General features: G+C 40.3%; 1 protein-coding gene across 2 annotated transcripts in view; it reads right to left on the bottom strand.

Moving 5' to 3' along the window:
• arap2 (ArfGAP with RhoGAP domain, ankyrin repeat and PH domain 2) overlaps positions 1-13,674 on the bottom strand; it is a 123,569-nt gene extending 109,895 nt beyond the window's left edge. The window contains exons 1-7 of one of the 2 annotated variants that reach the window (XM_032544568.1): positions 13,366-13,674; positions 9,460-10,365; positions 8,855-8,937; positions 5,621-5,697; positions 5,235-5,299; positions 3,537-3,899; positions 2,582-2,651 (exon numbers count right to left, since the gene is read on the bottom strand). In XM_032544568.1, coding sequence (XP_032400459.1) covers positions 2,582-2,651; positions 3,537-3,899; positions 5,235-5,299; positions 5,621-5,697; positions 8,855-8,937; positions 9,460-10,310 — 1,509 coding nt within the window. In that variant the 5' untranslated portion in view covers positions 10,311-10,365; positions 13,366-13,674. Of the gene's footprint in view, positions 1-2,581; positions 2,652-3,536; positions 3,900-5,234; positions 5,300-5,620; positions 5,698-8,854; positions 8,938-9,459; positions 10,366-11,340; positions 11,450-13,365 lie in introns of those variants that run through there. The other variant, XM_032544569.1, reaches the window with a different exon arrangement.
• Positions 13,675-14,448: the final 774 nt, after the last annotated feature.

Below are 14,448 nucleotides of genomic sequence, written 5' to 3' on the forward strand. Positions count from 1 at the left end.
CACACACACACACACACACACACACACACACACACACACACACACACACACGTTTGTTCTTAGTGCAAGATACTACCAACAGTCATTAGCAAAAACATGAAGGCAAAGCACATTATGTTAGATAACACAGAATTAATGCATTGAAAGCCTTTTTTGAAGGATAATACCAGGGTTTATGAAGGTTTTAGATCCTCAAATATAAATAATGTATACTACAAGTTTTAAATGCATTTTCTCTTCCTTTCCAGGAAGCCAAAGGAAACTATTAATTTATGGTCGGTATCAAATCAGAGTTCTGAAATGTACTTTAGTTGTGTAATTGATGATATTAAACATCAAATGTACAACCATATCTACTATTCATGTTTGTCAGTTGTTACATCATTGTTGCGTGATAATGCAAGGGCAGATTGATTTGCAAAGTCTGCACTGCATTACCGCTAGGGCTGGGTATCGAAGCTCTAAATGAAGTTTTGAATACTGATTAAAACATATCCGTAGCATTAAGTATTAAATAGAGTCAAGTATCAAAAGTTGGCATTGACTGCTTGGTCCGGTTCTTGTTAACCTACTGTTTAATCAGACATTTCATAGTATAAAACATAAACATTTTCTAATTAAGGACTATATTTTATGTAGGTAGTTCTATATTTAAAACCAATGAATCAGGGGTGGGGGAAAACATAGACAGCATTGTATCGCGATTTGTGCCTAGGCAATACTGTATTAATACACAGATGCCAAGTATCAATATTTTATTATATGTGCTGGTCAGTTTTTCTGCTTGACAATCCCATTTTGCAGCAATAAAATTGAAGCGAGATGAACAAACAGAGAAGTTTATGTTTTTAGAAAAAAAAAAAAAAGATGTTGACGTTTTCCTTAGGAGACCTCATTTGAATTTGGGAAAAATTTGAAGTTGGAAAAATTGTAAAACATTGCAAAAAGATACCGCAGAATATTGCAATATGTTTAAATTCGCAATAATGTTGTATCGTGACATAAGTATCGTGATGTAATTGTATCGTGACGCTTGTGATGCGAGTTGAGTTGAGCAGTTTGGCACATTTTGCTACAGGGTTAAAAACATGAATGCAAACTTGATATGTACTGTATTGGATTACAAATCACATTAATTAATAAATAAAGGTAAGGGAGGATACAGACAAACATAAAACATTCTAACAGTGTTAAAAATTGTTATCTGGGATGTAGTGAAGTGTAGTGGTTTGTAGCAAATGGATTGGAATAAGCAAAATTACAAATTCAAAAGAAAGAATTAAAAAAAAAGAAAAAAAAAACAGCACGGTAGTTCCAAGTTGGGCTGGGCAATATAGAGAAAATCATATATCACGATATTCTTGACCAAATACCTCGATGTCGATATTGCAACGATATTGTATGCTTGACTATTGGTGAAAATGAATTATACACAATATATACTCCAGAAATGATTAAATGACTTAGTGGGTAAAGGTAAATAATAGAACAGCTAGAACAGTCTGGTAAGTTCAGAAAATGACATCACTTTACTGTAATGCAGCCTGTAAAACCAGGAAAAGACAACACTTACCATATTACGATATTACGATATATCAAAAATGTAAGACAATATCTAGTCTCATATCGCGATATTGATACAACGTTGATATATTGCCCAGCCCTAGTTCCAAGGGACACACATGGTCACATAAAACGATATTGTACAGTTTGTAAATGTTGGCGCTATACTAAAGCATTTCCAGACTAAACAGGTTGATAGAGCTGCAATTATTAATCAATTAGTAGTCAAAAATAAATGAATCACCAACTATTTTAATAATCGATTAACCAGCTCAAATTATCTGATTCAAACTTCTTAATTTTGAATATGTTGTAGTTTCTTCACTCCTCTCCAGAATATCATTGAGTTGTGGACAAAACAAGACTTTTGAGGACGTCATCTTGGGCTTTTTGGAAACACTATTTTTTTCCCCAAACAACTAATCACTTAATCGAGAACATAATCAACAGATTAATCGAACACCACATGTAGAGGTTATATTGCCATCTTGCCTGTGTCTAAGTGTGCCTCCAGTTCAGTTACTGAACCCTTTCTCTCCCTTCATCCCTCTCCCTCTCTGATGATGAGGCAGGCAATGCTAAGCGTAATTTCAAACTCAACTGTCAGACAGAAGGAGAATGAAAAGAGGTACAGGGAGAAAAAAATGCTGAGGGCGGCAAAAAGAAAGGAGAGTTTCTCCCTCCACTTTCCCTCTCCTTCTTTCTTGGGGAACTGGTCAAGTGCCAACATCAATGTATGGCTGGGCGGGCACAAAGAATGCTGGCCTGGCATGCATGGCGTAATGTCGCTCTGTCCTTGCCCCCATTCTTTACCCTGCTAAGCTAATGATAATGATGATGATGACAATGAGATGGAGGAGAAGGGAAGGGAACACTTGGATCTTGGCTCAGCTGCTCAAGGTATAGATTTCTGTAACGGGAGAATGACTTTGGAAGTGTGCAGGTGGAGAATGTGGGTGTGTCAGCAGGAGGAGGAAACTGAAGTGTGAACACATGCATGTGTTTTTCTCGCACTTACCTTGTCATTGTTGTAGTACGCCAGACTCTCGCCATCAAATCTCACCCACCTCCGTTGAAAAACACAATTTCTGCAAAGAGAAAGTGAGGTGCAAATTCAATTCATCGTTCAACCAAACTTAACCAGTTATGAGTGAAATAAGCAAAACAAATCTAAATCTGTCAGGACAGTAAGCCACTACTAAATCTGCTCAGAACAGGTACTCATATTTCATCAAGAGTGCCATTGATTCATTAATGTCAAGAGTTCTATCCACATCTGTCAGTTAGCATAATCAAAACAAATGGGCACTTTCAATTTGAATATTCAACAGCCCAAGGGCAGTTTGCCAAACCTATGCAAATCAGGTGGTGAAGGAGAATATAGAGTAGAGTAAATGATTGATAGCTCCGGTTTTGAACAATGGTGAAGCATGTGGCTCCAAGAGACTTAGTGCTGCCAGAAAAGGCCGAGCTAAGTCAAAGCAGAGATATTGTCTCAATACTACAAGGTCATATCCCATCTTCCTTTCCTTTCGATGGTGCCATGTATTATGGATGGATCTGCTTTGGGCTTCTGTATATAATACGATTTATCAGTTTTAAATGGTTATCAAAGATAAAAGACACGGGGAAGTAGAAAAAGTGCAGTGTAAAAGGTCTGCAAAAAAAAACAGGAAGCAGTAGTTGACTGACTGTGGTGATGACTGTCCTTGCCACTTGACAGGAAGTAGCATGAGGCACATTTTAGGTTGTTTGCTTGTAAGCTTGTAAAACTGAGTGAGAATATGCACTGATAGAAAAGAAGTATGCATAATATTGCTTATACAATGTGGACCTGTAGTAAAACTGGCATTCATGAGGATTTCATGAAGATTCATGTATTATTTCATCAACTAAAAATGAATATCTAATATCTGATAATCTGAACTGAGTCTCTAACCACAATTATCATCTTCGCCAGAACTGTAACCTACCCTTGAGGCGACAGTTTGTCCAGCCAACCCACTTTGAGCACCTGGTGTTTGGGGGCTCCATAGAAACATGCATATGGAGAAATATCAGGCAGTGCATTTTTAGTCACAACCCCCATAGCGTCTGCAGGCTCCGAGTAGAGGTCACACTCCACCATGGTTAAAGAGCCATCTTTAGGTCCAGAGGAAGTTGGTCCCACAGCCTGACCATCAGAGCTCACTAGAAAACTTTGGTCCAAACTGGCTCGTGGCAAAATGCTGGCACACTTGTTCACTGTTGAGTATTCCTCGTTGTAGGAGTCTGGGATAGTTGGAGCAGGGGGAGACCTTTGTTCTTTGGATTCTTTCCGTTTATTCGTCTTTTTTCTGGAGAAGCATAGATAGCAAGGAACAGTTTGACATTTTGGAATATTCTAATAATTGCTTTACTTTTATTATACAGGAGACAGATGAGAAGATATTATCATTGCCAGAAGGCATTTACCTTAGCTTAGCATAATGCCTGGGAGCAGAGAGAAACTTGACTAGCTTGACTCTGAATTGAATTGTCAGAATTGTTTTTTTTACTAATTAACACGTATCTTGTTTGATGTATCTATACATAAACAAAAACGTAAGAAGTTTTATTAGAAGCTACGTTATATAACTTTTTCTTTCTGAACAGCAAAAGGAATTCACTGCAATCGGCCGAGAAATACTTACAGCGCATTACTCTAGATAACACCACAACTTGTTTTTATTTTTCTGTTTGCAATAAACAACTGTTGCCCCTGGCTTCTGGACTCTATGCTGAGCTAAGCTAATGGTCTTCTAACTCTAGCTCCATAATTAGCGTACAGACATGACAGTGTTATTGATCACATCTAACTCTCGGTATGAAAGCAAATAAGCATGCATCCCATTATGTTAAACTCTTTCTTTAAGAAGGCTTCGGTCATGTACAGCATGTAGGAAATATATAATTATTGCCCAAATATGACTTGATATATTTACAGTGAAGCCTAACCTTACAGTCATACATGCTACAAAAGAGAGCGACACACACTCACTTGATGGGCCATCTTGAGCGTGCCTAGCCTACTCCTGGTTGCTCGGCAACAGAAAACAGAAATTCTCTGGCGCTACCTTAAAGGACGTCTTACAAGTCACTTCATAGGTATTGTCAAGTCACAAGAACGATGTTTTTGGATTTAAAAGTATTTATTTTTCTATAAAAGTAAAGAAATATGAGATAACATGCCAAACTTATCAGATATATACAGAAATACAATGTCCTGAAGTGTTTTCCGCCATCTTGAATTATTTTATTTGACTCGAGCAACCACTGTCATACGTCAGGCTGCCTTCACTCCGATTGGCAGTTGCTATGACGTATCGCTCAGCATTTGCATAAAACAGGCTTTTTGTCCATTTCGGTCCGCCTTGCTCGTGGCAGCTCATCACTTGCAAACGGCCACTCCCACTGAAAATGAATGGTAGCCTGTCGCTATGTTTCTGTCTCTTGTAGCATGTGTGACCGTAGGGTTAGAATCTATCTTTGTGGCAACATTTTTTTTCTTTTTCTACGTGTAATAATGTGCTACACTAGTAGTAGTACACTAGTAGTAACTACAACAACAGAATTAATGGTCAGTTGTTTATTTTCTTCAACATCTGAATACAACCAGTGTGGAAAAGCAGAATTTTAACAGTATACCATACCTCTGTTTCTTCTGTTTTATCTTGCCCTTAAAACCCTTCTGCAACCCATCTTTAGCGCCTTGGTCCTATAGAGCACAAAATAGATTAACATCAGATAAAAAAAAGTGTCCATCTTTCAGTCAGACACTGTTATCGTGTTGGTGCACTAAGCTATGTTGACTTTAGTGGCTAGGTGACATTTCTATTAACCTCGGGAGGCAAACTGAAACAAGCACATTTCCCACACTGCTGTGTGTCCATAGTGACAACATTAACACTGAGAGGGAGGTTTGGTGTGCAGACTGTGGTTGAAACACCGCTGATAGTGTTGAAGATCTGAGAAATGTCTGTTCCTCTTTGGTAAGCTGCTACTCAATGTCCACTAGTGGGAGTGTACGCTGTCTTACCGGAGTGCTTTCAGGGTTGTTGTACAGGAACATTTCTCCATAGGGAGCAATCGGCGTCAAGGTTCTTTGAAGTGGAGCTAAAAGGACACAGAAACAACAAAAATGTCGTTTTCTCATTGCATTGAAACTTGCAGAACACAGTGTGAAGGCCTAAACATGGTGCATGAAAGTAAGTAGCTTAACAGGATTGTTCCAGTTTAATTTTAAATCACTTAGATGTTATAGTGCCCTTTGATTAAACCAACTCATTGATCTGAATAAATGTGCCAACATTTGATCCATGTAAGCAGTAAACCAATTAAATTTTGTTTTAGCATGCCTATCTCTCTGCCTCTGCCTTTTCCCTGCCCAACTGGGAGTACAATCCTCCTCAGTCCCTGCCAAGGCCATTTGTCTGTCTTGGCTGCTGCAGGGACCGTGGTTGGTGGAAGCGAAGAAGAGCGGAGAGATTCTGGCCAGACACTATTAGTCTGGAGACCTGGGGCCACCCTGCGTGGGCTACTGCCTGTCACTGTGAAAAATGACACCCCCCTCTCCTGAGGATTGTGAGGGCCAAAAGACAGAGCCATGGGGCTAGACACACACATAGCCACTGGCGGACAGGCAGAAATGCACACAGACAAAGATCGAAACACACTCTGACGCATAAACATTCCTTGAGACAAACAGACATAAAAAGGATAGACAGTGAAATAAGTACACACACATACAGATGCAAATGTACTACTATTTAAAGCTTTACTGACACACACTTTCAAACAATGCAGGCCATTACAGAAGGGCACAAAGGGCATGTACTGGGCTTGGTAAGCTCTATGGGGTCAGTTCACTTGATGATAGAATCCACTCCAACACAGCCACCCTCTCCGCAGACAGGCTTGGTTGGCAGATAGCAACCATCAGTCATCATCTATCAGCCGACCTTAAGGCCACTCACGATTTTCTCCGAGGGCCTGCTGGACGCTACTGTACTCAATTCCTGTCTGATTCCCTCTATTCTTCCTTCACTAGCTCTGCTTCTGGTTTCTTAAAGTTGACCACACTGCTTCTTTATCTGCTCCTGAACAGACTCTCTCTATAGTCGCAAACTGGGAAGAGACCTAGATGCCGCCATCAGTTTGGAGTTAGTGAAAAGATTTTTGTTGTGAATGAAGTCTCGGCTCTTTTAAGTCAGGAAGGTACAGGTCGGATTGTTATTATCAGTCCTGTGTCACTCCCACACTGAGCATAGAGGAGACCCAACTGTCACCACCTGAATTTAAATTAGTCACCAAACTGTTTATTGTTTCAGCCACAGGCTCTCTGAATTAACTGGTGACTAGTTAAGAAAACTTTCGGTCATCTACATGATGACAATTAGAACAATTATAAGGATTATTATTTTGAATGTTGCTACTGTTGCTGTCAGGTTCCTTTTTACTAATATGTTGTAAGGTTGACTGTTCTTTCTTTGTAAAAGTAAATAAGAGAGAAAGCTAATGCAATATATAAATTTTATATATATTTAAAAACATGAGCAACTACTAATATAAAAAATAATGTACAGTAATATAAAATTCCCCATCAGCCTCAGCTGTACTTTGTGGTGCTAATTAAAAAATATTAGTATGTCTATTGTGATTTCTCTAGTATTATATTAACGCATGCTTTGCCAGCAATTTATGAATTCATGAAACAAAAACAGTTGTTTAAAGTATTGTTTGAAAATGTACAGTAAGCTTCTAGATCTGCAGGCTGGGCTGAGTTGTGAACACTTAACATGATTATAACAATAATAGAACTTAATTGTAGTCCATAAATTTTCTTTCAATTCACTTATCTTTTCAGCACTAGTACATACAGTCTTTTCTTTGTTCTGAGGAGTGGCTTAGCACTAACAGTGAATTAGTGCAGTGTGATGTGGTGCACACACATCACACACAAGGTGAGATCTGTCAACACCAGAGCACAGCCACAGAAACTACCCACACATTTATAGTGCTTACAAAAGAAAGTGCATTAAATTGAGCAGTCTGCGTTTGCCACTGTACGACCAAAAGCCTTTTAACTGCAATTATTATTAATTTTTTAGTTTTTGTTGATTAAATGATGATTTGCCTAGTGTGCTGTGTTGGCGCAGAGCTGCTGAAGAAGCACTAGACAGAGAAGTGTTTTCTCATGGACATTTTTTTGGGGCATTATAACTAAAATTCTGTTAGCGTCCAACAGCAGGTTTTGGTGTAATACTGTAAGACTACACTGCTTCTTTTTTTTTTCAAGTGTTGGATCTCATCTCTGAATAAACTTTTCCAATATGCTCGGGTACAATGATAAGTCAAATAACACCTTGCCAGACCTTGCTGTGAAGGGAAATTTAGCTTGCTATTCGAGCTCCCTGTTACCCTGCTCTGGGACTGTCTTGGCTCCCTCTCTTCCTCTGTCTCTCAGCCTGTTTTGCATCCATCTTCTCTTCCTTCCTCCCAATCCACGTTACTGTCTTGCCGTTCTCTCAAGTCTCACTCCCTGTCTTGTTCCACACAGCAAAAAAGTTAGAAAAACAAGGCCTACTGTACCAAGAGACTGCTGCAGTAAAGGTACATGGAACAAGCAAGGAAGGGGTAGCCACAAAAGGAGCTTGAGGGGAGAATAAGTGTAGAAAATGAACAGAAAACTGTTGATATGCAGCAGCTGACTGCAAAAGAAAATGTCACAACGTGGTCAGAAATTGTCCCAAAAAGACTGACATGTTAACAGGTGTTTCACACGCACACATTCATACAGACTATTGTCAAAGCAATGAGTCAAATTATCCTGGGGGAACACATCAATCTCAGCACAGAAATCAGCTTACGTAGTATCTCGTCAGATAAGACATGAGGGTCGACTAAGCTCAATAAATACAGCAAGGGAAAAGGAAAAATTCAACACATATTTGTAGTGGTTGTACTACAAGCCTGTGTGTTGTTAGCAAAGTTAAACAACTTCTGAAAAACTTTGGAGAGCTGGGCGACAGAAATACACACCAGGGTCTCTCTGAGGGACAAGATGAGAGAGAGCATATTCCGTGTGAGATGTGCATTGAAACGGGGGCGCCGTTTCCCACGAAACAGCGGCGGAACACCCCCACCCCACCCACACACTACCCACATCTCCTCTCGTTTCTTTCATACAGGCAAACAACAGCACCGTTGACTCTACTGCCGAATGAAATATTCATGGCAGAGATGAAGCAGAGGAAGCTGAAAGACGGTGTACCTTTCTGTATGCTGCTTGCACCGATGGGACCTTCGGAGCCGGTTAGGTGTTCAGGGCTGGTTGTTTGCGCTGATGGTGCGCTCCTGAGGAAGAAGAGAAATCAGTCGATTAGAACCACCAATGCAGCACGTGGGAAAAATAGGTAACACCATTTAGGCGAAAAGGCTTTCAGAATAGAGATGTGGAACTCTGAAAGTTTGTTTCACAGTTCATAAAGTTAAACAATGTCTAGCATAAGGTGTAATAATGAACTTGAAATGCAGAATTGAATAAGATATTAGAGACCTCAGGTTCTCCACCAGCGTAAATATGAATGCAAAGAGGGAAAGTCGTGTTGTTATTCATTCATGCCATGGCAGCGTGCAAACTTTCATTGTGCTCTTCAAACTTGTTTGATTAGCTCTCAACTGCTCATAAACTTCTATTAAGTCAAACTTTATTTATGCTCAATGAAAAGGGGTTGTTAAATACACTTCTTTGTTTTCTGGTTGACAGTTAAGTGAGAAGATGACACCACCCCCATGTTTGTATGGTAAATATAAATCTACCGCCAGCAGTCTACAAGAAAGTAAAGAAGCACACTTTCCAAAATGTTGAACTGTTACCTGTCAAGAAGTGGCAGAATGGTCTGAGTCGGGATTTCAGGGACAGGCCGGTGCCTCAGCCGGTAGGAGCGAGTGAGCTGTGGACCTACAGGAACCTTGAAACTGCTCTGTGCTTCATAGATGGAGTTTTCCACCATGTCACCTTGAAAACCACAATTGCCTTCAGTGAGCGTTGGGTGGTGGACCCCCGCTGTACGGGGGAAAGAGTCGGTGCTAGACAGTGAGGGATCCTCTGAGGAAATCTCCCAGTCTGAGGGCATTTCCGATATGGAGAGGGACTCGCTGCTGCTGCTGCTGCAGCTGCTGCTGCTTCTGGAGGATACGGAGGCAGGGACACAGCTATGTTTAGGCAGCGACCTTTGGATGTTCTGGGGATTGCGCAGGGCCGGCTGAGGCGGGCGAAAGTATCTGCTCTCTGGGATGTCTGGTAATTCTCTTCCCAGTCCTGCTCCTGGAGGCAAAGTCTGACTGCCCTCACACTCGTACTCGCTCGTCTCCTTTGGCTGCTGGTGCTGACATGAAGTCCCCCTCTTTTTATCCTTCAGGAAGACATGTCTTGGGTAAAGCACAGGCTTCCGTCTGCACCTCCCGTTCTCTACCCCTCCCTCCTCCTCTTCATCCTCCTCTCCATCGCTCGGCTGCTTCACCCCTAGTGCTTCTAAACTCCGGAGGATGCGCCTACGATGGCCTGTTGGAAGCACGTTAAACTCCAGGAGGAGCTCATTTGTGAGGTCCTTGCAGTCATCCAGAACTTGATAACCCCTTTTCTGGAAGCATGTGGTATACTGGGACAGGCGGAGGGTGGACAGCCACTCCGCGATCTTTTGGCTAGGCTCTGAAGGCTCCAACATGATGCTCAAGTCTCAGCTCTGCCACATCTGGAAGACTTTCAGAAGATCCTTTAAACTGTAGGAACAAAACAAAAAAAATTAAATATGAGATGGGGCAAGAACAATACTGTAAAGTTAAGAGGCTGTAGGTGCCCTCAAACAGAATATTTGCATGACTCCACTCTTGTACCATAGACAAAATGATTAACCTTTGAAACATCCATTAACTCTAACAGAATTACTTTCAAATATCGGTTACGCTCTAATGATGTGTATTTTTCTGCAAGCCAAAATGATTCACAGTGGATATTGATCTAATCTTAGAACAAAGATCTGCAGGTGAAAATGTATTTAAGGGTTAGATTTTACCTTTATACCACTTTGATGACATTATTGGACCTCATCAAGGGAAAAGTTCAACACTTTGGGAAAAGCGCTTTCTTATCAAGAGTTAGATGAGAGGATCGATACCACTCTCATGTCTTTATGATGAATATGAAGCTCCAGCCTGCAGATGGTTAGCCTAACTTAGCATAAAGCAGGAGGGAAGCATTGGAAACAGGGGGAAACAGCTAGTATATAGCAAGTACAATAACTAAAGTGTAAATGTAAGTTATGGTTTAGAATCCAGTAAGTCACCACGACAGGCCAAGAAATAGTTTGACCCATATTCCCCAGTTAAACCACAAATATGTGTACAAGTAAATAAATAAAATACACATTATTAATTCCTTAGTTTTGAAAAGGGTGCTGGTATGCTGGTTTTTCTTTTTTCACCCCTGTTCCAAGCCTTTATGCTGTGCAAAGCTACCTTAGAGAATAACATGATCTTGTCATGTAATATCAGCAATATATCAAACAAGTCTGTTTCTTCTTACTCTGTAACGATCAAAGATGCGTGTGCTGTACAATCAACAAGTGAGAAAACATGGCAACCAACAAAACCTGATCTAAATTTGCAACACTCCTGGATGAAACAGTAGAAAACAACTGTAGCTATGAGGCAATAGCAAGCCACCATTAAATGCTAAGGTTTTGGTAAAATACTTACCTTAAGGTCTGATATTTGAATCAAATAACACACAAACTGGATGTCTGCAGAAAAGCCATTGGACATCTTTGTCTCTTTTTTTCCAGCTCTTAGTTTTAAAATGAGAGCTTTACATCACAGCTCACTGCCTAGCAACATACAACCCTTAAAATGGCATCTATTGTTAAATGTCTGTTTCCTCATGCTTTCACACCCTCTCTTTAAAGTCAAGCAACAATGAATCGTGTGGCAGAACCGCTGTTTTTTTTTCTTCTCTTAAACACACACTCACACTTTAAACTCAGGGGAAGATACAGCAACATCTTGCATTGTCCACTTCTCTTTTGCGTTACAAACCTACGGTACACAGGGGACATGAAGTGTTACTTCTGCTTTCAAGTACTTATGCTCTTGTGGCACATGCATGTGTTTACAGTTGAGTGCTGCACTGTGCAAGTAGTTAAGAATAAACATCAACAGAAAGTGACCTTTAGATATCTTATATATGTGCCTGGTGAGAATATAGCATATCTTCTGCTTTCATATATTTATGCACAACAAATGACACTACTATGACAGATGTGCAAAAAACAAAGGCAAAGTCAATTTTCTCAAAATGTTAGGTTGAAATCATTTGTGTTATTGTATGCTCAGATGCCTTTAAGCAGACCTTTTTTTACCTTGTGAGTAAACACATCACACCTTAGCTGCTACATTGCTTTGCATTTTTGAGCATTGAGAACAGTCCCAGCTCCACACGACTGTTGGCTTATAGAATCTATCAGGCCTGCCCAGCTGGGTATTGCAGTGTTAACATGCAGGGACCTGTATCGGCTAACTGCCAGCACAGGCACACGCCAAAGCTTGCTCGCACATTTGACCTGGCCTGCACTTAATCTCTGCCTTTTAGCGCTTATACACCCACTCACAGAGTGTACACACATACAAACTAAACTACCCACAGAAGAGCACACATATTCAGCAGACATTATTAAGGGCTAGATATAGGAGGTTTGATCCACAGCTACTGCCCCGTGTCCAAGCCTACAGAGTGTTTAGATCAATAGAAAAGAGCAAAAAGAGAACTTCACAAGATAAGCAGCTTGCACATCCCACATGGGCACAGGAACATATGAAGCTCTCTGTGTGTGTGTGTGTGTGTGTGTGTGTGTGTGTGTGTGTGTGTGTGTGTGTGTGTGTGTGTGTGGACATTAAGATTCAACTGGAGGCAACTCAAGTCTACACAACCTACTGACAGCAATATATTACAGCTAGATATTGTGTCCTCTGTTTAAAATAAAACTGTCTGAAAGCATAGCTTCCAGCCAGCACAGGGGATGTGTTACACCCACTAGGCCCACGTAGCACAGGTATGGTTACACTGAACAAGGGAATGAGTCATACTGTAGCATGCACGCCCATGCATGCACACCAACACATACTTCTGCTCATCGCTCAGCCAACAAACTTTGAACAAAGTCCAATTTGTATCCCCTTCCTGGTTTAAGAAAGCATACCTGTTAATGCTTTGCACTTTGTGTGTCCTATGGACATATTTTCTACTTCAATATTAAGTGTTTTGAGGATATCGTCACACAAACATTTATAAAAGAATGTAATTGAAAACTGCAGTTCAATAAAAAGGCTCATTTGTAAAGCTATCATTTTACAGATTACACTGCGTTGTTTGGGCAGATGTGTGTTTCAAAGGCACATAGTGCCAGAGAGGTTCGGACGTATGTGTTAATTAATGTATTCACACTTGGGAGAAAAAAAGTAATTACACCACTATGAATATAATGTGACTTGTCAATTAAAGTGTGAGCGACGCAGTTTACACTTGTTTGAATGTGCCCAAATTACCCGGTAGGTGATGCAAATCGTTTCTTGCAGCTCTGACTCGTGGAAAACAGCTAATTTAACTTTAAGCTAGTTCATTTCAGTCTCGTGTACACTTGAGTCGGTTTTTGATAAATACACAACACTTGACATAAGGGTGTTTTACGTTATACGTCGTCGTGGGTCCGTTGGTTTGCAAAACCTTACCTGAAATTTAAACACAGGAGGCAACCTCCAGCATCATTCGCACATCTTTGCGCACTCGCTGCGTCCAGTTTCTGTCATGTTATTCCGCTCTGAGTCTCTGTTGACTGTCGCGAGCCGCTCACAGCGTGCTTCCACACTCGTCTGTTTCCGCTGTGTTCGGCAACTCCACGCCCATTTCATCGCAGGGCCAGGACTTCAATGCCAGCTGTGACGTACATTCACCTTATCTTCATTTGTGCTCCTGTAAACTCTTAAACTAAAGGATGTAATAGTGTTAGTGCTGTGGTGGACATGTTAAGTTGTCAATCTCTTTGACGAGATTGTAATAAGTGAGCCTGTTTCTGCACTAGGAAAGTGCAGCTCGTGATGTTTTGCTGCGAACCCTTGCATGTCCCAGCTTGATCCTTAAGGCCCCAGGCTAGTAGCTACGCGTTCAACACGACAGGAATGCAACAGGATGCCTGGCATAAGCGAATCCTGAGGGAAATAAAGAACATATTTAGTTTCATTATTTTTCATTTATCGTTATTTATATGAGATTACAGTAATGAAGAGGTAAAATACAGTAGCCTGAATGTGTCCTTTATATGGCATAGCTGTATAACAATAGGAATTTGTATTTCAGACCTGACATTTAACTGATAAAAAAAAGACTTTACATCCTTCACCCTGAATAACTTAAGAGGAAAACCTCGGGCTCCATGATGACCTCCTATTTTCCCCGTAGTCCAAATGTAAAACAGAAAGTAAATTGGCAGTTTAAATATTGTTGGCATTTAAACATATAGGCCTATATTGATTTATGTAATGCAATGTAGACTACTATTCCCATAGTACTCATACTATTAGCAATATAATTAATAACAAATACGTTTTCAAAGTGTATGTGTCCTTCAAACCATAAAAAGAATAGGCCTACAGTTTGAACAAAATACAATTTCTTCAGGACCAGTATCCAGTTCAACAGTTCTACCCTACTATCATTAATAGTACAGTCATTTTTTTAAAGATCTTTTTTTTAAATTATATTTTAATGTGACTTTCTTTCTTCTCGGATGGACACTATTGCTACTAATAAAATCC

The sequence above is a fragment of the Etheostoma spectabile genome, chromosome 19 (assembly GCF_008692095.1).
Source record: "Etheostoma spectabile isolate EspeVRDwgs_2016 chromosome 19, UIUC_Espe_1.0, whole genome shotgun sequence".
In the NCBI taxonomy this organism is placed as follows: Eukaryota; Metazoa; Chordata; class Actinopteri; order Perciformes; family Percidae; genus Etheostoma; species Etheostoma spectabile.